The 25,321-nt window shown below is 36.3% G+C and overlaps 1 protein-coding gene across 1 annotated transcript in view; it reads right to left on the bottom strand.

The window, feature by feature from the left end:
- Window positions 1-23,128, bottom strand: part of LOC102683495 (kinesin-like protein KIF3C) — a 78,489-nt gene extending 55,361 nt beyond the window's left edge. Inside the window, exon 1 of the mRNA XM_006625854.3 lies at window positions 21,299-23,128. Coding sequence (XP_006625917.3) covers window positions 21,299-22,708 — 1,410 coding nt within the window. The 5' untranslated portion in view covers window positions 22,709-23,128. The remainder of the gene's footprint in view (window positions 1-21,298) is intronic.
- Window positions 23,129-25,321: the final 2,193 nt, after the last annotated feature.

Below are 25,321 nucleotides of genomic sequence, written 5' to 3'. Positions count from 1 at the left end.
TTTTGAAATGCATGTACAATAAATGTAATAAAATAGGTTACACTAACTCTGGTATACCACAGTTTGAGATATTCCACCATCTGCATGTTTCTGAATTCATTTCAAATTTTTTTCAATCCACAGTGCCCCTTCCTACTTTGCTTATAATCACCTAATCTCCTCTGAATTTTTCAGAAAATAGTGACAATGAAATAAACATCTTTCCTTCTGATCTTTTCCCTCCTCTGTTGCAAATATGATACACTGTATCCTTAATAATAATTTTACCTTCAGTTCTACCCAAAAGGTACAAGTACATCATAAATCGAAAGCTTCAAAGAGCTCTCAGGTGTCAGGAATTTCTAATTCCTTCAGCACAGTATGTGTCTGAGGCCCCAGAAAATCAATCAATAAACCAAGATGCTGAAAAATATCCAGTAAATGTAAGATTTAATAAATGAGAACCTGTCTGTAAATGAATAATAGGATTGAAGATAATAATATTTCACTCAGGTGTTCACTAAGGAAGAAGTCAACAATATGATTTAGGCAGTGAAAGGGATAAAGTTCTTTATTAAATGATATTGGCATAGGAGGAGTGTTTTGGATACTAGAAGCAATCAACATTAATAAATCCCTGGATTCCAGTTGTGTCTTACCTATCGTGCTGAAGGAAATAAGAGATGTTTTTCACAAGCTGTTGTCACAATTCTTCCAACAGTTGCTCGTGAGGGATAGTACCCATAATTGAAATTTGCTAATGTAGTTTCTGTCCATAAGAAGGAAGACAGTACAGACCTAAGTAAATATAGACCAATGAGTCCAACCTCTTTTATTTGCAAGGTTATGGAAACTAAATTAGTTACTAAATTTCCACACATTAGGGCAAAATCAACATGAATTTAGAAAAGGTAATGTAGGACTTGTTACCCAATCCACTACAGTTCATTGAAAGAGGAGCAGTAGTAATAGAAATGCACAGAGCTTATGATATGGTGTATTGAGATTTTAAGACTTTTGATGAAGTTACTCATAAAGGATCAATACTCAAATTACAGAGGTAGGCATTCAGGAAAATGCATGTGTTTGGATTGAGAACTGGTTAATAAATACAATACAATTTTAGTCCTCATGCTAGTCTTGAACAGAGAAGAGTATGAGGGGACTCGATACAAGTATTCAAAATCCTCAAGAGCACTGACAAAGTCAGCCCAGTGGACTTCTTCAGAATCAAAAGCAAAACACAAACCAGAAGCCACCAGCGGAAATTACGTGAAATTGCATTTATAACTGAGAGCAGGTCACGGGACCTGGAACAAGCTAACAGAAGGCTGGATAAAATCCCTGGATAAAATATCTACTAACTACCAAATGGGCTAGATGGGCCAAGTGTACTTACATATTTCTTAAACATGGTGGAATGAAAGAAAAAACAACAGAGAGTTTTACGTATTGATCGTTTCCAAACCTAACTCTTCACCTCAATAGTTTGCCCAATCATGAATCTATTTTCCAAAATACTTGACCTTTGTGTGAGACTGATTCAGTCACCCTTGAATAATATTTCTTATTATTCTTAAGTTACAGGGAGTACTGTCCGGTCATACTAAATCTACACAGTCATTTAATTCCATCTTCATTCCTTGCAGTTCCATAGCCTGTCTATGTCTCCCATCCTGGGATAATATGAATATACTGTACAACGTTTAAAACTAAGGTTTCAAGGGTGCACCACAACTAAGGTAACAATAAAGACACGGTGGTTAACTCATGTCTGGCATGCAGAGTCCAACACTGACCTCATCAAAATGAGATGGGATGCTTTATCAGCTTCCCAAACATATCCTGACATACTGTAACAATAAAGACACAGTGGTTAACTCATGTCTGGCATGCAGAGTCCAACACTGATCTCATTAAAATGAGATGAGATGCTTTATCAGCTTCCCAAACATATCCTGACATACTGTACTGTACATTATTAAATCAAGTCTATTTTAGACATCTCAATCATTTTCCACATTAATTTACCTGCTAACCCTGTTCCCAAAAATGTAAGTACCTTCACGCCATCAAGATTTATCATCTAAGTACACAAATTGACATAATTGATATTTTTTGTGTAAAAAAAACAGTTTTTATATTTCTCCACAATTCAATTTTCGTAACGCCCCTAAGCTTGTTCTAATAGTTCTTCCTAAAAACTCAAAGAACCACTTACTCTTTCTATATCTATATTTCTATACTCATCAATTTCCCTTCGGGATCAATAAAGTCCTATCTATCTGTCTATACAGTATAAATACCCTCTATAACATGCCCTGTCTCTGAAATATTGACAGGAAACACAAAGCCATCCTCCTTCATAACCACTCCACAAATAACATTTAACGACTAGAACAATCATATCTTTTAACAACAGATAGCACTAAAAACATTATGGTCCCTTTAATGTGGCTTTCCTCAGATCAGTAAGTCTCTTTGACTAATATTCATTAGACAGTACATCCTTTTTGGTCAGTTCACAGCAGAGCAGGTGCCTCTGTGAAAGCAGCTAGCAGAGGGATGCAGAACAAGGGTTTGTTGCCTGTTATTGAGTCTTCCCTAACACATTTTGTAAAGGATCTCATTAGAACATGGGTAGGAGGCAGGGGGGAAGAGGGAACAGTAATCATGAACAATGATGTGGGCTTACAAATTTGGAACATAATAAGGCACTTGATGAGGACCCAGTGCAGGTGACTCAGCAAGAGAGTAATGTGTTCAAGATCCAAAAAAAGTAAGGGCTCTGTCTGTCCATGGCTGCAGTGAATGATAGATGGAAACTTTCACACAGCTGATCAGATGATCAACCCTTCAAAATAAATTCTACGACCAGATAAAGAAAGGGATTTTTGTCAAAAATATTTTAGCAGAAATTTGCTAGTGATCTCCTGCTGAGGTTCTGGGTATACCATTACATGCTGTGGCTTCTGAAGTTATGCAGCTGTCTTAAATATTTAATTCTGGTTTCCTCTGTTTTGCTCCTGCTATCTTAGGAACACATCAAGCACATCTGTTGTCACCATGATATTTCTTTGTGCTGGAAAAAAACTTTCTGTTGACAACCTGCCTGTGTTATAATTGGCTTCCCACGTAAGACTTTATAAACATATACCATGCTCACCGAGCTGTTCAGGTGATCACATTATTTCACAGGTAACGATGTGACTGTGACACTGCTGTGTAGGCTGCAAAACCTGTTATATCATCCCACCAGCTCTTCAACCACTGGAGAACAATTGTTAGACAAAAATGTACTAAATGAAAAAAACTATCTAGGCTGATCAATCATCCTTTACAATTGTTTAAATGTTTTATTTCTGAAATCCTGAGTTTCCACTAACAAGGGGGTCATATCTTTAAAGATCAAACAAAATATTTGCAACAGGCACCCCAGTGAGCATTAGGCCATCCTTCAAATCCAGCAAGACATCAGAAGAAAAAACAGCATTCTCCAAGGCACTTTTAAGAATGGTGACCAGGGTTTCAAGGACGTAAATAATAAACTGCCCCCCTACATTACTAGTCCCTCTGCACCAAGTATCAACCTCTTTGATTCCATAAAATGTAAATGTGTTTGCTCTTATCTCCTCTTACTCCTTCTGTGGAAGAAATGACCTAGATTTTGGAGAAAAGATGTTTTGCAGTCTAGAGCATCATATGTACATACCTTTCAGTTTCAAGCAGGCTTAGATTATTAGCCTCTTGTTGATCAATCACCAAATTAAAAGCACATTCCATGTTACTTAGCTATTGGCTACTTTAGAGGTTCTTGACAAAAAGCTACATAGGTAATTAGGCAAATTTCTATATTTATAGGTAAAAAAGAGGAAAAAATAGAGATCTGACTCAAATATTCCCCTTGGTGCTGCAACCTGTATGTAAAACAGATGCTTCTAAACACAAACAAAAAGCCACCAGGGTAATTAGAGTATTGCCTGGGCTTCCATTTAAATATTAAAAATAAACAGTAAATGTGTTCTTTTCTAAAAAATATGACTACTCAAAACAAGGCATACCTAATGGACTGCTACAATATCATTATATTGCATTTAAACAAACACATAGGATATTGCAAAGCTTAAGTCTAAATAAAAATGCAGTCCGTGTTTTCACTTTAGAATATATAGTACATGCAGCACAAGGAAATAGGAAAAGTATAGTTTATGTAATATACATCCTTCATAATGCAGCAGAAAAAAACTATGTGTAGAATTAATAACAAAAAAATGATTTTTTAAACCTTCGTGACAAAACTGGCAAAAAGGCTGTGGAAACTTGAACTGCACTCACATTTATACATAAGCCAAAAGACACTGATTTAATCAGCCACTACATCTTTGTTTTTCTTTGCTTATCATGCCTTGAGTCTACTGATGCTAAAAGTCTCGCATAACAGCATGTAATCTGAACTGAAATGTGAAACTTTGCATTACATAACAGAAGGAATGAAAAGTGACAACACTTAAGACAATCTTGCTTCACCACCAACTACATGAGAGACTTTCTAAGTAAGAATTCCATTGTACCAGTACCGGTTACATATGGCAAAAAAGTTCAAGTTCAGGTTCATCTTGCAATACAAAGAATGTTATTCTTCTAAACTGCACAATTAGATACTGCCTTGTCCATTTGCTTAATACCTTCTAATAAGTTAAACTATTTTACGTTATCAAATAATCAATCCATTCATTTTTTAACTGCTTTATCCAGTACAGGATAGCAGGGCAGCCAAAGTCTATCCCAGTAAAAACAGGTGCAAAGCAAAGTACATCCACACTTTCCAAGCCCATATACTGAAGGTGAGCAGAATTTTTTTTACTGTTATTCCTGAATCCACAGAGAGTCAATGAAAGGTAGCTAAAGCAACTGTTTGTGCATTTTATCTTTCATAAACTTGATTTTTTAGGCTACATATTCCCCTCAGTTCCCATGATGCCTTTGTTTTAGAATTGTAAATCTATGTATGAAGCTAAATCAAGGTTAAATACACCTAGTTATCACTGGTCAATTTAAAAGAAATTACTGCAAACTAAAATTTTAAAGGTCAGATCTCTCTCATATACAGTACTGTAATATGAAGCCAGTCCATCACAGTGCACACACATAAATGAATGTAATTACAGAAACCTTTAAAAGTCAGCTTTTAAAAGCAGACTTTTGCATCACAGAACCCCAGCAGGGCACTGAATTTACAAGATTAATGCTTACACTAAATAAGTGCATTAGTAACAAACTGCTAATGTAGTCTCTAAGAATGTGGATAAGCACAGATGTTTTTACTTTGTTGCATAAAATGGTCAAGAAAAAGAAATAAAGAAACTCATCTGCATGTATATATTGTGTTATATACAGTATGTTGTTTGTACACATCTATCTTTCTCAGAAATATATAAAATAATGTTCACCATATAACAACTGTTCTAAAACGTTTTGACACCCCATTTAAAGTTTAAAAATTATTTCTGTGCATGTACTATTCTTTTCTCCCCCTGAATTGGATATGGGTTGATATCATTTAAAATCCTGTTTCCAGGATTAATAATTGCATGCGTATTTTAAGAATCGAGAAAATTAGATCTACTGAAAAGCTTCTTGCTCTGTTGTTATCTTTTTGTCTTTTGATCAGCCTGCCATCTTTTCCATGACTATGTCTGCTCTACTCTTCCATTCTTTTGGTGAAAGTAATATCATTCCACTTTCCTCTGTCTTCCTTGGTAAGTATATATGAATGTGAGCACACATATTTCTATTTTCTGTGGCTAAGGATCTGCGCCTACAGCTGGAAGGTTGCCGTTTCATATCCTGCGTCCAGAAGAGGAATCCTACTCCGTTGGGCCCCTGAGTAAGGCCCTTAACCCCAACTGCTCCATGGTGCCGTATAAATGGCTGACCCTGCACTCTGACCCCAAGCTTCTCTCCCTGTCTGTGTATCTGTGTGTCTCATGGAGGGCAAGTTGGGGAATGCGAAAAGACAAATTCCTAATACAAGAAATTGTATATGGCCAATAAAGTGATCTTATCTTTTCATATGTACAGTATATGGTTATTTAGTTATACTGTATACTGATAAATTTGTGTTGTTGTTTCTTTCATTTTTCTCTGATTTGGTTTATGGTTCACTATGAGAATTCTAAAAAAATAAAATAAAATACCAGCATGTATACATGTAAAATGACATTATGGGGAAAATATGCAGTAAAAACTTAAAATTAGCAAATTGTTAGCTTGTTATAAAAAAGGTACCAACCTCAGTTTTGTACCATAGTCCAAAGATCTTAGGGAATTTAGCATTATTATGAAAAGATAACTTTTCATGTTACTAATAATCCCAAATAAACTTTCAAGTTTTATATAAGAAAGGGCAAATCTATGGGTCTAACAACAGGACTTCAGTTTTACAGTTTTACCATTTTTATTTCTCAGTTTTTTGTGGACACTATCTCATATTCTGGAATTTAGGAAAATTCATGTACGTGCAGTACTTCAGAAACACTTATGGCATCTGCTCCTACTGTTGACTACTTTCTTCTATAGGACAAGGAGAGACAAGTCTCCATGCTACATTATGCATGTTGCTTTGTTTTCCTTCAACAGGAAAGTCAATAGGATGAAAACACCCCCACCACACACTTCAAAACCATTCTTTCTCGGCTTGTGACTCATTAATATTTCAACAGAGGGGGCTGGTATGAGATGACTGGGAGCAATAAGAGAGCAGCGCACCAACATGCAAGGACTCTTCAGCTGAATTCAATAGGTCTGTTTGTACTGAACAGCTGAAAATAGAACTCCTTCTCCCTCCATTCTCCTGATTCAACAGACTCAATATCTTTCTCTATCGACCTTACCTGACTCTGCAATTTTTGCCACATTTGTAGTGGATGTTACCAAATATATTTTAGATTAGATCCAAATTTCAGTCTATTAATTTCATGGCTGATAACTCTTCATTTCTTGGCACTTTGTTTTTGTATTTACTGCACTTTTCTTTTGTTGTTTCAGAATGATTCTTAACATAGATATAGATCCTTGCTATGATGTACAATGAATATCTATATATTTCTGACCCAATTCAATAATGATCTGATAATATTTAAAAAGATCTCACTGAAGTTATTAAATGTGAAAGAAGAGACGATAATTACTGCACGTATTAGTGGTTCATTGATGATGATGATGATGATGATGATGATAAAATTATGATTATTATTATTATTATTATTATTATTAGGACAGCATAGTGAATAAGAGGTTAACATTGCTGCCCCGATGTGCTGGAGCCCTGGGTTCAGATTCTGGAGTCCTGTCTTTGTGGAGTTTGCATGTTCTCCCCATGTTCCTCTGGGTGCTCCAGTTTTCTCCCACAGTCCAAAGACATACTGGTGGGTTAATAGGCTTCTGGGAAAATTGGCCCTGGTTTGAGGTTGCGCTGTGATTGACTGGCATTCTGTCCAGATCCCAGCTCCCTTATAACTCTGTATTGAATAAACCAGTTAGAAGATGGATGCATGGATGATTACTACACATTATGAAATCAATTATTTCTTGAGCACACATCTAAGTTTCCATTTTAGTGAGCCACAATTAAATTGTAGAAAAAAAACAAGAATTTAGATATTACTGACAGCAAAACTGAGCACTAGGGAGTCTGTTAAAAAGAAACACACAGTAGTCACCAAGCCACACATGGCTGTTAGAAAAGAAGTATATAATCTGAAAACTATAGTCTAAACTATAGTCTATCCCATTAATACATATTACACAAAATTTCTGGATATAATGTTGTAATGCAAAGTTCAGTCTTATTCTCCAACTCTTCCTATGTTTTTTTTTTTAATTTCTCTCAGCCTAAACACTAAAGAATGTAGAGAGCTTGGAAAAATAAAAAAAAAATCAGCAATACTTTCAGGATTCTTCCATCTTATATAAGCAATATCTTCTACACAGCTTTACAATGATCTACTTGGTCTTCAATATATTATAAAACAAAGATTCATCGTGTTTCTCTCACACCTTACATTACAAAGGGAATACTACTAAAATCCAAGAAGCAAAGCATAATTTTGAAATTAAGCTTAAAATAAATTTGCCTTACTTGTCTAGAAGTGACTCATTGTGTATAAATATGACACTTTCCAAGGGAAGATACAGCCTACTTTGAGTGAATGATGAATTAGTAATCTGAGAAGCAAAAAGTTTTTCAGTATGCTAAAGCAGTAGTTCAGAATGGCCCAGGAGGTAAACTCTCTAATGAACCACCATAATGAGCCAACATTTCATCCTACCAGATCCTTCTTTTAAGTGTGAAAATGACTCAGTAAGGCTAAGCTGAAGGATTGCTGAATAAATTCAAATGAAAGTGCCATGTTGCTTACATGTACCTGCTAAATATCATCTGCCTTAAGAAAGAATAATAAAGAGAATAATTTCACTATTATAGAACTACAGTTTTATTAATCTTCTAAATCCACTTGGCTAACATATGCCTTTTCTTATACAATACTTACTTTGTGAATGATAAAATCGCAGAGAAATGCAAAAATAAAACAATTTTATTATTTTACTTTTTTATTTAATGTATTGTTTTATTATTTTTGTATATTCCTTTACTGAAATATTGTATTGTCATTGTGTTTAGTGGGAAAAGATACAGAAACTAGAAAAGAGAACACTTGTATGAAGGAAAATATATTAAAAATCACCACCATATATGCTTGATATATGGATTCCCAGAAAACACTGAATGTAAGACTGGTATGAAGAACAAAATACACCAACAGTTCACATAAGTTTTCAGTGAAGGGCCGCTTACAAATACTGTACTTCAGTTGAGGGAAAGGGCATATATGCTGAGTTAAATTTTTGTTGAACATGAATCAATGCAGTGGGAGATTTATTGGATTAAACAAAGCAACAAATGGACTCCTAATGTATCATCTGTACTATGCAAACTGTGAAAAGTCCAGCAGTCTACAATTTTTTAAAGTTTATTATTTAAATGAGTTGTCTTAAGTCCAATTTCCTTCCTTTAAAAAAAAACTGTCAGCATTTACTAGAGAAATTTCTGTTTGCTTCATAGGTTCAAAGATTGAAATTTATTGTTGCCACTAATTAACTGTATTATTGCACAAAAAAGCCTTGAGCAAATGTGCTTTTAATGAGACTGAGATGGTGATAATGTAATAATTGTTCATAACCAGCACAAAGGAGGTTTTCAGAGGAAAGAACAGAGCAAAAACAGGTCACTGTCAGTCTTTTTTGGGAGGATATGGATGGTGGGTTTCACTGCAGCTGTTCTGAGGCCTCATTAGTACATTGTGTAGGACAAAGCTCGCAGTGTTGAGAGCTTGTTTCAAGATACAGAAAACATCATTACTCTAAACAGCAGACTACAGAAAAATGTAATTACAGAAGTGATACACAATGGCCTCATTCTGTGACTTCAGCAAATGCAACCTAATGTATGCATACATTACAGGATTTTATTTACATGTAAAATCTATTTAAGCTTGATAAGGTCACAATACTTGCTTAATAAGATCAAATAGCTAGAGTAACTATAAACCTTGGCTGTCAAACCTTAACAGCAGTTTTATCTAAGCTGTTTCTTGATTAATGATCTTTCAAGATAAAGCCCTAAAATGATGTCTCTCAGCTTCTGTAATTCCCATTTACAGTTTTGTTATATTGGAGCTCTCTTTGCCTTGGTCCCATGCTAGCACCAGTTAAAGTTAAAGAACAGTCATGTACATGAAGGGCATATCAGTAGAGTACTGAAAGACAAATATCAAATAAGAAGCATCCCCCTTCATAATTATCAACATTTGCAACACATGGGCTGCAATAAGAAATACTGTTCATTTTGCCCCATATTCAGCCTTCAAGTGACATTACCATTTTCTTTTGAAAGCAAAAAAAGAACATTTTGAATTTTATAAATCTACAAAATAACTATTTCAAATAGTTAACTTTAAGAAAAATGTAAGGATTTCAGGAATCACCTAAAAATAAATTAAAATTGCACAGTTGTATAAACAAATTAATATATTTTTCAAAAAGGGATACTACATGTACAGTACATCAAATCATTTAAGGTAACATCCAGTTTGGTGCCATCTCAATAGCTGTCATTACAGTTATGACAATACAGCAAAAACGTCAGATGAACTTATTCTGACAGTAAATTTTAGTCAATATTCAATATTGTCTCTAACATTTTCTATCTAATGGATTAGAACTGTGCTGTTACAAAAAGGACAAAGTAAAAACCTGCCCTTTTACAATTTTTATAGTTTCATTAAAAGCAACAGATGAGTTAATGTGCATGTAAAAAGGATCACTTTTTTATTGATATCCATGTTTAAAGTCATTTAATCATCTGGAGTCCTAAATCCTTACAGTATTTCATAACAAACAATAACACTGCATGCATAGTGATGGGGAAACTATATTGTAAAAGTGGATGGATGGAATACCATGGTCCTGACTGTCCATAGTCATTAAAAATTCCAGGGTGTATCTTAAAAAGAATATAGGTGTTAACCCCAGTGTCCTGCCCAAATTTCCCCCCGGCCTTATCAAATCATGACCTCCTAATAATGCCCATCTATGAATTGACTTCATCTCTGTGTTCTCCTCCCCACTGATAGCTGATGTGTGGTGAGCATACTGGCACACTTGTGAAGTGCTTTGAATGGAGTGTCCAGAAAAATGCTATGTAAGTGGAAGGATTATTAAGACAGGTACCATTCTCAAATATTGAAATACCATTTTATTTGATTACAAAGCATACTGTATAGTCTGGGGGTCAGAAAGAAAATACTTGAAAGAACAAGATTTAAAAATGACATACCAAGAAGTTATTGTCTAACAATGAGAAGCAGCATTTGGGTTTTTTGAACATTAGAAAAGTGTTAACCTTCTAAACAGTCTCCCACATTCTTTCTAAACAAGCAGCTTCTGTACAGAAAAATCACCTTAAACGCAGGGAAAAACACAAGTTGTGATGTGAATCTAGATTAGCAAAGATTGTTCAGTATACAAGTTGATCTGCATTTCTTGTTAGAAAGCTACTAACTTACAGATGTGAATGATAACTGAATAGCATCAGTTAGACAGTAGTGGCATCTTTGTAGAGCTGATATAATTTCTAGGTCTATCACTCTCCTTTTGTACGATAGCCGAGTCTTGAAGCCAAACTGAAACTTGTGGCATTTCACCAGAGTTAAATGTAGGACAGCTGTCAATGTGACAACACAACTGTTTCCCTTAAAGCTGCCTATTGTTTAGTGCTGAGGTCCAAGCCTTGAACTTTGATGGTGAAAGCACAGCTGGCAGGAAATGCATAATTAAATAGTTATAAAAACAAAAGACTGGTAAAGACAAAGCACAAGGAACTAAACACATATAATCTCTACTTTACAACGCTACACCTTACTTCAGCTGTCAACTGTAAAAATGATAAAGAATTAATTAGGGGGTTCATGATTATATAGACAATGGTACGTGTGTAAGTTATTGTGAGATACCACCATGCCTCAAATGTATTGTGAGTATACTGAGTCTTATACAAGTACATCCCAAGATGGGCTGTATGATAACATTCCATTCTGTAAAGAGATCATACGAAGATTATTGTTGATAAACACGAAGAAGAGATTATCTTTAAAAGATATATAAAGTATTTATTTTAACAAGAGCAGCGCTGCATTCACCTCTGATAAGGTTTTACACTCTATGGATAGAGTACAAGAAGGCACCATTTTTGAGGAGCTGCACAGCCCACAAAAATGAATAGGATTCTTGCTGTTGTATATTAACAACAATTGTAGCTGTTTCTTGTATCTGACCTGGAAAGTCTTTCAAAAATAGAACCTTGCCGCCAAAAGTCACTTGGGAACAATTTTAAAACGGAAACTGGAGCTGAGGCTTCGAGCTTTTCTGTAAAACACAAGGAACCAAATCAAAATAGGGAGATGTGCAGAATCATGTGAAGGTAATGGAATAAGGGCAGATCAAGGCCAAAGAACAGGTGATTCCAGCTTAAGGGCAGTTAGAGTGGCAAGAAACAAATAGAACAGACCACAGTAAGGACTACTGCACACCCCGACATCAAGCCCTCATCCTTTACATCCCAAAAAGACCATGCTGTTAAAAGGACACACTGCAGGATGGAAAATGCTTATGGCAATAAAGAAAAACATCTGTAAAGCAAATTACTCGATATAAATTAATAGTGTTTATGTAAAAATAAAATCTTGCCTAATACACCATTTTCATGACTTGTCAGGTAAGTCATCAGAGTGGCACACTGCCCCAAGGCCTACATAAGTATAGTAATTGCATTGGAGAGTTTTAAGTATGTTTTGTGAACACTATGGCTCCAGTGAAGGAACTCTCAAATGGCTAGTATACACAATTTAAAATAATTAAGTCTACTTCCATTGACAAACTGGAGAGCTATTTTTTTCTTGCACAATTGTTTCCAGTATGGTACAAAAGAAACCTAGGATAGCTTCAACACTCCCAGACAAATCCATCCACTAGTAAATTAACCAATCTTACAAATATTCTGACACCAATGTGTTGTTTATACCTGCAGGTTCAGTATATACAGTATACCGAATACATACACTGTATATATATAACATTTTGAAACTTTTGGAAAGCAAGAAAAATAAGCTGTCAACTGCAGATCGGTTGGCTAGAAAATTTCATCCTGGTGCACGAGGAGACGTTTTAATCAGAAACTTTCCACTGGAAATAAAGGAAAACATCTGTACAGAAAATTACACAATATATATATATAAAATTATATATTATATAATTTTATATAAATACATTTTTTATAGTGTTTGTGAAAAAAATGAATGTTGCCTAATATAGTATTGTAAAAACTTGTCAAGTAACGCAATGGAGGAGGATACCACAGTCTGGTTGCAGGGCAAAAACCTCTCATCACATCTGGCGAGTCTAGTGGTGTAAAATACAATACCGAGCAGTGGAGAAATTTAATATGGTCAGATGAATTATCCATATCCATGTTCTCCATAAACATAAATCCTGTTCTCTAATGTAATGGGAAACTTTTCCTGACATGGTTTGGGTGTACTCGTTCCCTTATAAAGCAAGATCAATGCTAATCACTACTTAATAGCACTGAGTGATCATCTTCACCTCACATTGTAGCCTATATTTCATTTATCCTTTCTCTTTTCTGCATTGGAAGAACAAAGGGATATACAGTCAAGCAGATATTTTTTGATGAGGATGGTCTTTGAGGCTTGACAAGCTACCTGTCTCTTCTTTCATTTTTTTTTTCTTGCGGATCTGTTCTGCACTGTACTTACACAGCTACACAGTCCCCTGGGTGAGCAAGGTACAGTATATACACTACTAGACTTTGGGGAATAATAAAATGAATTGGCCTCCTCTATTTATCTGTATAGTCAGTTTTCTGTTAGTCGTTATAGAAACCATTAGCTCTTGTTATTATTTGGAATGAGGATTTCAATATTTTCAATGAAGTAATCTCCTGGGGCAATATAAAATATTCAATTTGTTTTTATTTTAGAAAACGAACTTGACATCTTGTAGATGTTACAATGAAACCTCTTGTAGATGTTACAATGCTCTATGCACACGTTGCCCACACAGTACTATAAGTACTTTGGACATATCTTGGGGATGTCCAAATGTGGCTTTGTTCAGGTACAAGTCTGCTCTAGTTTGCCCACTATGCTGAACTAGAACATTCCTTGCTCTCATCTGGTTCTTTTGACTTTAATCTTGGACTGTCCCAGCATGAGACACCAATCTGACTGGCTTGCCTGACCTCGGCTAAAAAGATATTGGAACTTGATTGGGATCTTCCTCAGTCCCTCTACTGGAATCATAGGATCCTTGGTGTATTCACATGGAGCTTGCTACTGCTCCGATCCATGGAAGTGGGAGGAGGGCAGCATTTGGAAGCTGGGATAGAGTCAGATATTTACTGCACAAACATCTACTGTGGCTGTAGTTATTCTTAGTGGGAAAAATGGAGGAGATTATCACAGGTGTGGTGGTGTTAGGGAGGGATTTTGTGGGACAGGAAGCAATACTGTATTGTTCCATTTTTTAATTGTTATATTTTGAAGAAAAAAATAACAATTTGTTCACAAATTTTACAGTATGATGTGAATTAGCAAGATTCTAGAAAATTAGCAGAACTCTGTTACTTTCCATATTTTATCAGGCACACAGGTTTATGTACTGTAAATAATAATGGACAGTTTTAATTTACATTAGATACATTAATTAGACCACAAGACATAAAATCACTTGAGCAGGAACACATTTAAGCTCAAGGAAAACTAGATTTAGATTACATTAATGAGCCTTAAAGAAGCATTGGTAGTAATTTCGACCAGAAGCAAAAAAAGAGTGACATAAGACCTCTGACTGACTGCATGATCAGCAAAAAAGGTTAAATTTTATATGTTTCTTCTCCATGTCTCATCTGTACGTCTGGACCTGTGGACAGGGCTATGGGTTTTTATATTTAAAAACTGCACTGATCATAAAGACCTCGAGTATTCTTACAGATTAACTGACACACAGTTATTAGAGTGGGACAATTTTAGTCATATTGGGATAAAATTCTTATCTACCTTTTACAGCAGCATATATTAAAATAAAGTCGTATGCAAAAATTCCAAAATGCAATGTTTCACTTCAGTTTTTTCAGTGCTTTAGGTATTATTTAGTTGAAGTCCATGTGGTCTTGCCAAAAATCATTGACTGTATTTTTTACTGTCTCTGCTTAAGATATTTACCTACTCTGAATGACAGATTATTTCAAGTTAGCTATTCAGATTCCATCTGATTCCATCTTTTATATCCCTGCTCTAATCTATGGAACAGACCATGCTCCCTGTCCGAATCTTTGAACTGTGATCATAGCTAGATTAAACCATACTTAGGGAATGTTATCAGGATTGGGCCTTTTTATTTTTCTAAAGGAGAGAATTGTGCAAGAAACAATAGCACATACATCACAGGAAGGGACTAACAGAGTCATTTTGATCTCTGGGTGTTTTTAAATCCCTAAATGGTGAATCAGTATGCATGGACAACAAAGATTCTAAAGGCTCATGAGTATTGACTATCCATTATATGGCACATTATTCCAGTATTACACAACAAAAATACAAAATCATGCAGTGTGTACAATTTGATTGACAACTTTAAGATAAAGAAGAGCCTAAATGTAATACCTAAATCTAAATCATTTTCTGTTATTGTTTTTTAATTATTGTTTCTTATCCAACATTCCCCAGTGAAATAAACTCTTTAATTGCAATAAAAGTCTTTTAACTCTTTAACTGAATAAAAAGTCTTTATGGCACAGCTAGAGAGATTAATAGATTTTTAGATACTGTAGAAAAAAAGTACTGAAGCTAATACACATTAACAACATGCCTATTGTTCAAATTGCAAAGTGTATAGCAATACCAATAGATTCATGGACTTGTATATACAGTAGTATATGTATTGTGCCGGCTCAATTAACACTGAACAATGCAGTGGGAATACACTTCAGCCAAGGCATAGGTTGTATGTGATATTAAAATGAAGGTCTAAATTCTAAAAAAAACTAAAAGCTGCAGCTCTGTGGAAGTACACTGGATGATCAACAGTCCGATGTGGAAAATACTGAGGAATCACTCCTTCATTACACATCCTATAGAATAACACATTGAAGAACACAAGATAAACTGTTTTCTATATTTATATATGTGTAACTCTATTATGGTTCATTAATCATGCTGTCAGTTAGCTTTGTATTGTTCCTTGTATCTTCATTGTCATGTGTGATATAAAACTCATTACAAATATGACATGTAACCATGCAGAAGAGTTTTATTTTGGTACAGCATCTGTATAGCTGTCTTCCCATGTTCGTCTTCACAAACCAAGAATTAATATTCAGATCATGATTTACTTAAGCATAGGAATATACTGTATCCCACACACAATGACTAAAGCAAGCATTTTTGCACAAAAGAATGAAAAAGCAACAATACAAACGACTGGAACTACCGAATGGAAACAAACAGAAGATCTGAACAATAAAGCATATAAAAAGTAAACTTCAAAGTATTGTATGACTTCTATTGGATATGTACAGGTTAACACAATGTGGTATCTAGCACATTAAATATTATTTTTATGGCTTATAGGGCATCTATGGAACAGGGATGAAATGTATATTTCTTGTGGATTTCAGTTTAATTCTCTGAAACTAGTTTTGTGTGTACTTAATGAACTGTTGAATAAGAACATTTTAGATTGCAGTAGATAAGTAAGGCATTTTCTGAAGCTCATAATAAACAAGAAGCAAATTTCACAGTATTGATTATGCCTGATGAAATGTTTTAGGAGTTGAGTAGAGCAGTCCAAATAGTCAAATGCAATGCGCTTATGTTTTTTGCAATTAAGCCAAAACTTGCAAGTCTGTCATGCACTTCAAAGAACAGTTTCAAACTTGATTACAGAACCAGTCTTTCAAAGGAGGATTGAAACTGCTTCCAAAAGAGTGTTATTGTGCTTAAGTGCTTTTTTTTTAAAAAAAAGACATATCTGGGAAAAAGTATTTTGTTAATTTACTCTCATAGATACATATCGGCATGGTTTTTCAATAAAAAAGACAGCAAAAAAAACTGGAATGTCGACAAAATACTTACATCCCAAAACATGAAACACTTAAGGAGTCAAACTGCAGAGCTGGAAAAAGATTAACATGGAGCTGAATGAAAAGCCTGCTACAATTACTAACCTCCTAAAAACCAAATTTAAACATTTCTCTTTTGTGAGTCCAGAAAAGAAACGACACCTCACTCTTTGTTTTACATTTTAATGAAATAGCAACAAACCCACTTCCACTCAACAAATGTATTATCAATAATACATCATATCAATGATTGCCCCCTTGCCTGAGCCAGTCATTGTGGGTGTAGGGTAGTGGTAGTGGTTTTCTACCTATGGTATCTGAAATACATTATTTCTCTGTCCAAATCAGCATCCTGCTTACCCCATGTGATCCACCTTTCTACAGCTAAAGTATGTCCGTGCTTAAGCACAACAACATCTCCGGAGTTCTGGAAGCCACACAAACTATACACAGGCCCTTCTTTTCTTTTCACTTGTTCTTTCTAAATGTGGTTATACTGTAAAAATTCAGAAAAAACATCTTTAGTAACCTTCACACTGCTGGATAAATGGCTATCTGTATATCCAGTATCCCTGTGAAAGCCCAGCATTTGTTTTTTGCTACATGGTTAAGAAAGTGCAAAAAAGTGCAATAGCTAACTGTGTCATAGGCTAGGTGTTGCATTAAAAATAATCAAATATATTTTTTAAGATGCAGCATGAGAACATCAGAACAGGTGGGAGATAGGAGGAATTGCTTTAATGTACTATATGCTCTTGTTTTAATACCTTTTGAATCCCCTGATACAACATTGACAGGTGACAACCTGCAAAACATTTGAAAGGATCTTTAACATTAACTGTATCACCAAGGCACGGAGAGCAAACACTAAATTAAAAACACTTAAATTCATCAAATGCATGACCAGAATAACTAGTTGCGTGACTAGATCAGTTTAAAGCTCTTACCAGTCATTATAAGGTTAGAGCCCTACAAAGCTGCCGGGGTGTAGCCCTAGAGGAACATAACTCACTGTGCACCTCTGGATTATGCATTTAGAGCAAGTAATGTTTCATGATTTATCAGCTGAATCACACGATAAAAGAACAATAACCGTGTTCTGAGAGAATTAAGAGTTGCCACAGTTCTGCTTAGTCAAGGACTCAAAATATCTGGTGGTCATAATAACTAAAGAAGGATCAGGAAATTAATCACAACGTCTCGCCAGAGCTGCAGAAGCCTTTCACCCACAAACACCATGTGCACTGAAGAATTTTGTGCTGAGCTGACAGTTTACACCCCCCCACCAAAGGAAGAAAAATATAATGGGAGACAGACCTTTACTTTTTTACACATAGGCCTATATCTGCATGCATTTTCTTTTGCTTAAATAATGTACTGCACATATTGACAGTTTTACCAGAAGGAGCCTGTGCCCTGGAGGTTTTAAAGATTCAGCAGCCCTGCCACAACGCCAAAAGCAATTTACAATACAGGTTATATGACTGCAGCTTTCTTTCTGCCACAGACATCTTCTGGTTAGCCAATGAGAAGCCACTATCACAGCATGGTGATGGTGAATTTGAGATTGGTAGGTAAGTCGAAGCTGTGATTTAATTCCAATTTCGAGCCAGTGGAGCATTATGCACTGCAGTAATGCCAAAGGCATTTATCACATATGAAATTGGCCCATTAATTAACTGAAGGTTTCCGTGGAAGAGTGAATAGTTTGCTCTTCCCTTTATACACAGGCTACGTGGAGTGAAGCTGAAATTGGCAAAATGAATAACCAATCTTCTAAACAATCTGAATATTTCAGAGGCACTTGTCATTAAGAACAGGCCTTTTGTTAAATAATTCAATAGCCTACTTTGTACAGGTGTAATGAAAGACAATTTGATAGCAAAGATGAACTAAGAGCAGTCTGAAGCTCCTTTCAGCCCAGTCAATTTCTAACTTAACATGGTGGGAAAATGACAGCACAATATTAAAAGCTATTTTACAAGAAATCTGACCATTTTTTAAAACTCGATTCAATAACTTTCATTGGAATGTTATCTATAACCTATCTCAGGTAGGTACTGTACATTGTTAGAGTTATGATATACTGTATATATAATTTTAGCAATCCATGAAATTCTACATGCAGTAGTATTTAAGTAAAAAAATTATAAAAAATGCTATAGCAGCTATTCATTAGGATTCAGACCCTTGAAGTGAGATGGAAAATAATTGTACAGTTATGTTTTATCAACAATGTTAAGAATATACTGCAATGCATGTTCGTTGCAACCAGTAAACACTATAAAAACAAAACCAGAATGAACCTTTATTAAAGCCATCTTCATTATCTCAATGGGGCATGGCATTTCTACCGAGTTTATTATATAGTAAAGGAGGAAACAGTGTATGGACACTATTTCAGTTGTGAGCATCTGTTAGACTGAAGACCAAACAATAACAGAAAGAGGCTGGAGCAGGGAACTGAGTCAGTGTGCAATAGTAAAAAAAAATAGAAAGAAGGGAGAAAAACATGTTTGGTGGGACTGTATTAACTCCTGAAGAAAGCTCCACGGCTGAAATGTTTTTATTTCTATTTTTCAGCAAGTATGATATTGCACTGTACGTATTTCAAGAACAGAATAATGAAATCATCAAGCATACCTTGGTGTTAGACACAAATGGGAAAAACAGGCCAACACAATGCATAAAAAAGGTTTTCAATCAGGGACAGAAGGCCTCTAATACCATTAAATTAGTGAGTTACCAATGTTACTCAGAAAGAGAAGTGACAGGTACACATTAGCCATAAGAGATATATGGCACCACTGTCGCAGATCCACATAAACGGGGACTGAGTTGACCTCTCTCTGGGTCAGAAACAAAGACGAAAGTGACATCCAGGCTTTAACATGGCAGCTTCTTTAAGCATGACCACACACAGACAGACCTTGTATTTTATGGCTACTATACACAGGGAAACCACCGCTCTCCCTTTGTTTATCTTTTTCAGCTACTCATTTTAACTTACGACTCTAGGGTTGAGAGGAAATATCAAGCTGCCGAAATACCTAAAGAGAATGTTCAAAGCTATAAGAGACACACAGCCTTATTTCTTTAGAAACTATTTGGGTTTATGACGTCGTGATTACGGATAAAAAATAGTATTGGGAGCTTCTAACCTACACACCCGTCATTTGCAGCATTTCCTTTTTCGGAACGTCTTGCCTGGGTGCTACATCCTTGCTCCAGAAAGACCACACATTTAGGGGATGAAAAGCCAGTGTTTGTGGTTACCAATTCTTGGGCCCTCAAAGTAGACAATGGAGCTTTGTATTAATACCAGCCCCTGCAGTGTACTGGGCCATGAAGACCATGTTTCACTACAATGTGCAGTTAAATCCATGCTGTAGAGGTCAGAGGCCTGAAAGGCCATAAAATCAATCCATCTTTCACCAAGCCCTGGCATCTATACTACAGCAAATGATTTAGAGGTGGATTCCAGGTAGGTACAGTACATCTTTGTCTGGCTGGTAAAACAGAGATTATATACTCATGAAATATAATGTTCCTGTTAGTGTTTTAACAGTCTGTGTGGGAATCTCTTTACTAAGAGGCTCTAGAACATATTTTATTAATTTGTTTTCTAAACTATGCTTATAATAGTAGGTCTACCAATTTACATTAAAAATTATTATTCAGAATCCTTTAAACAAAGACAGATGGATGAAAGCACTAACATGATTTTAATATGGAAGAGAATGTCTGATATTGTTGCTGTAATATATAATGCTTTTCCTCTGGATAGCTTTATCATTTTTTTGTCTGGAAATACCTAATACATCTAATTGTCATACAGTAACAGCTCTTCATATTGAGCAGTCTGGCTTTAAGGATTACTATGTCTGCATAGCAATGATTACTAATGTTTTTTTTTTCATCTTTTATTTTTTTATCTCCAGATGGGCGGTTTGTCTTAAAGTGAGACTCCTTGTGCTTTTAAATACAAAGTCAAGTAATTTTATTGAGAATTAAATCATTAATTATGTTATTATGCTAGTTAAATATGAATTTACTAGTGTGAAAATATCTGAATGGTCAATTTGCCTTAAAGTACAGAGGGAAGATGTACTGTACGCAGGGGTATATGGGAAATCTGGAAAATCTGAAAATGAGTAAGAGCTTTCACAGGCACAAAATCCTCCCTTCAGACTGAACAAGACTTGTTCGGTGTACATTCTTTTCACTAATAGGATAATAGTGGTTTTATGCATCATGATGGCAGATAGTTTTAAAATGTTATGAACCACTGATAAACTAATAACATTGAAAGAGAATGAGACGCAAACTGAACTTTTATCAACACTACAAATGCATAATTCTGAAATAAACTACAGAATTTGAATGTACTGTTTAAATGTAAACATTTTCCACAATTGGATTCTTGCTTAATTTCAGTACAGGCTAGTGATTTGCCCTTATGTGACATAAAAACAAGTTTATATATTAGAATTTAACCAGAGGCCCCAGATGCTCCACCCCTCACTCGAGCATCAAGAGGCACGTAAAGACTTGTCTTACCTTGAATTTGGCTGTAAGCATCTCTGTAGCTTCCTGCTCCTTCCTCAGATCATCCATCATCTTCTCCTTCTCATCCAGAAGCTTCTGCTTCTCCTCTGCCACCAGGCTGTGGTCATCCAGAATGGCCGCCTTCTCCAGCTCCAGCTTCTCCTCCTGCTCCTTCACATAGTCTTCCACATCTTTCTCCACACTGGCAAGAATCTCTTCATCGCCCTCGCAGTCCGTGATCTCCTCGCCATCCAGGCTCTTCCTGTTCCTCCGACTGTTCCGACTTCTCTTCTTGGTCAGCATGCCTCGCTTTTCCAGCTGGGCCTTGAGCCTGGCGATCTCCTCCTGAAACTCCCTCAGCAGGGCATCCTTGGGGTCTTCGTTCACCCGGGGCTTGTTCTTGATGTTCTTGGCCCTGTTGGCATACCTGAGGGTGGTCAAGGTTTCGTCGTAGTTGTAGGATGCTGGGGATAAGGTGGCTACCATAATAGTCTTAGCATTGCCACCCAGGGAATCCTGCAGGAGGCGAGTCAGTTTAGAGTCCCTATAAGGAATGTGGGTGCTCTTTCCGTCCACTAGGGCAGAAATCACATTCCCTAAAGCCGAGAGGGACAGGTTGATCTTGGTGGCTTCCTTGAGGCGCTCCCCCTGGACTCCTGTTTTACTCTGCCGTTCACTGCCGGCTAAGTCCACCAGGTTCAGCTTGCCAACTCTAATGTGGTTCTCTCCATCTATGCCAGTCTCGCTGCACTCAATTGTAATGACAAATATAGCATGGGACCTGGAGCTGTGCTCATTCATGTTGGTGGACCCAACGGCTCTAGTCTGGTTCCCCACATTCATAACATGCTCTATCTCCTTGACATTTTTGGTTACAAAAGAAGAGAGATCTTTGATGTAAACCCCAGAATCTGGGTTTTCTTTGAGCTCCAGTTTCTTAGTCTGGTCTTTGCATAGGAGGTCTCGGATTTCCTCTTGATAGATCTCTAAATATGATGCTCTCACCAGGTATTGCTGGTTCTGGGATCTAGATATATGTGTGAAAATGTGCTCAAACGAATTTGGGATAACGCCTCTCTTTTCTGGGTCCATCCATAACCCTTGCATCGTGTAAGTCTTACCAGTGCCAGTTTGCCCATAAGCAAATATAGTCCCATTGAAACCCTGCAATACAGAGTCTATGAGAGGTCTTACAGTCTCATCATATAGGTCGCTTTGTTTCGAATTGGCATCGTAGACAGCATCAAACGTGAATGTTTTCAGTAGCTCTCCAGGGGCAGCCTTCGGATTCCGAACAGCTACCTGTCCTAATTTGACATCCATATCAACAATGCTTTCATAGCCCGTCGCTTCTTCTTTCCGATTCAATGGGCGGCATCTCACGACCACTTTGACCGTCTCGCAGTTTTTTACTTTGGACATCTTTGCAGCTCACTGACAAAAATGCAACCCGTGGTTTCTTTTTAAATAAATCCAGCTGTCATACAAATGCATTCATATGCTATCCCTCAATAACATGATGCTCCGATCAGCAGCATACCCGTTCTGCATCATCTCTCCCCGTCTACATTTACAATGCTGTTTAATATATAAAGCGAAGAAGAGACAGCTTACCACATTATAAACCTTCAAATGAATGCAGCACGGCACAAAAAGGAAGATCCCTTTCCCAGAAGAATCATTTACATGTCCTTTCTTTCGGATCTGAGAGACATTTCGTAGATGCTGGCAACGCCTATATTTGTGTTACAGCCCTGCCTGTTCCCCACGCAAGTCGCTGTAAACAGCTGTTAAGGGGATACTGCTGCTGTCTCTGCTGTTGCTGCTACTGGGAGAAAGCGCTATCAAACAGGGTCTCCGGTCCAGCCCACAGGCATATTACCTCATCGCAGCCCCCACCCAGTATCACTGCGGACGCCGCAGCCAGTCTAGTCTGGGATTTGTAGTTAGAGCTCTTTTTATGAATCTAATTTTAGATTAGGAACATGCCTCAACAAATGCGTCTTAATAAAATTAAGTTAAATCGGAACGATCGTATAGTTACAACATTAAAGCATTAAACTCTCTCCTCTCCGCAAGATGAAAAATGTATCTAGCATAGTCTAACTTCCTGCTACAGTAAATGTTGTCGTGAAAGGGGAATTTAGTAGCATAACTGCAAGCTTCATTTCTCAGTTTGTTAATTTTAAAATATGTGCATGAATAAGTTATTTATTATTATAATTTATTATTATTATAAATTAGTTTATAGATCGTTAAAATCAAAGAATTTTAGTTGCCCACATCTAATTTCGTAGTGTATAGAGCTCACCTCAGGAGTAAATCCGAAATATTTTTATGTATATTGCTGAGTAGCAGCTGCAAAAGACTCCCGACACTAGGGTCGAGAGAACTTAAATTGATTACAATTTTGTAGTGACTGCTTACTTAATTCATCAGTTGTTTTGTAAAATAAAATATATTTCCTAAATCGCCCTTTTTCAGCTTTATTAATTTGAGGGTATTCAAGGTTCTCAGCAGTTGGTCAAAATCAGTTGATAGTGCATAGTTAACACCTAAGGATAATTAAATGTGTTAAATATATGCATAAGAAAAAAGAAGAAAATCGTTTTTTAGTCATCAGGTTGAATTTTAACTTATCTGAAAATGATATTAAACTGACTTTTAAAACCGATAGGCTAAGATGCAGTCGGTTTTGTATGATTACATCTGGTACAATACAGAAAATCCTTAAACCCTTCATTACAATCAGATTGTAATGAACTCCTTTACGAAGATTCCTTTGCAAAATGTATTTGTAAATTCCTTTACAGAAATTATAATAATAATAATAATTGCTTACATTTATATAGCGTTTTTCTGGACACTCCACTCAAAGCGCTTTACAGGTAATGGGGCTTAATGTTTTAGTCATTAAGTCATTAGTTTTAGGGCTTAATGTTACTGGTTAATACTTTCATCAATTTCCCTACGGGATTTATAAAGTATTATCTATCTATCTAACTCTCAAGTGCCTGTTTACACTATTATAACCCATGTAAATAGAATGCTTGATTCTTTTGACTGTTGTTATACGAGAAATTGCCATCAGTTGTAAAACGACGTAAAATAAATATAAGAACAGCTGGCCTGAGGTATCCTCAGTCACAGTGAGCCCTGTGACTTGCTGGACAAGCCTGTGACCTTTGAGTGCTACTGTATCAGTGTAATGACTTGGTTAGCTGTGAGAAATGACAATGGGCGTTAATAGAGAGAGCTGCATCATCCAAACATTTGATGCTATGTCTGGTGTGGGCTTTGTGGGAAAAATGGCAGTTCATGTTTCTGTGGAAGGGATGTGCGATTTTCATCCTTCACCAGCTGCAGCTGGAGTTCACACTGAACTGATTAACAGCTGGCAATTCCAAGTTTGTGTATACTGTGTATACATATACTGTATAAAAAACTGCTTGTTCTCAAATGTGTTCTAACAGACCTACAGGTTATCCGACTCACCTTAAAACTGGTGAGTTCCAGGAAGCAAATACAAAGGAAATGTTTAGAATGTCTAGGAGGAAAATATAAAGGAAAAGATTAGAAAGTCTCTAAGCTTGCAAAAAGGGCTGACCCTTGTTAATGCTGACACCTCACAAAGTAGTCTCAAAAGTCTCACAATAGGTGATAACAGTTTCAAACACTAGTGTTTCACACCCTGAGGGTTTGATTTCCATTGTGAAATGAACTGCACAACAGGACCCTAGAGGTGTTCTGCTTTGTGTTACTTATCAAAAATGAAACACAGCTTTTTTCCTCAGTCAGACATGAGGGAATTGAATCACCCTCTTGCCTGCCTGCACAAAATAGGATCCATTGACTTGCTGAAGCAGGCTAAGAGCAACATCGGACTGTGGTAGTGAGAAGACCACTGCAAGGCTCTAATGTCACCTACTCAGAATGCTTAATAAAAACAATATGGCAACCAGCTGAAAAATAAATGTGCATGCCTGTTAGCAACCAAGAGTGCTCTATGTGACATTTTGTTCTCACTATTTGTTT

The sequence above is a fragment of the Lepisosteus oculatus genome, chromosome 2, assembly GCF_040954835.1.
Source record: "Lepisosteus oculatus isolate fLepOcu1 chromosome 2, fLepOcu1.hap2, whole genome shotgun sequence".
Classification (NCBI taxonomy): Eukaryota; Metazoa; Chordata; class Actinopteri; order Semionotiformes; family Lepisosteidae; genus Lepisosteus; species Lepisosteus oculatus.
Note: the sequence above shows the minus strand (reverse complement) of the source record. Positions and strands in the feature narration are given on the sequence as shown.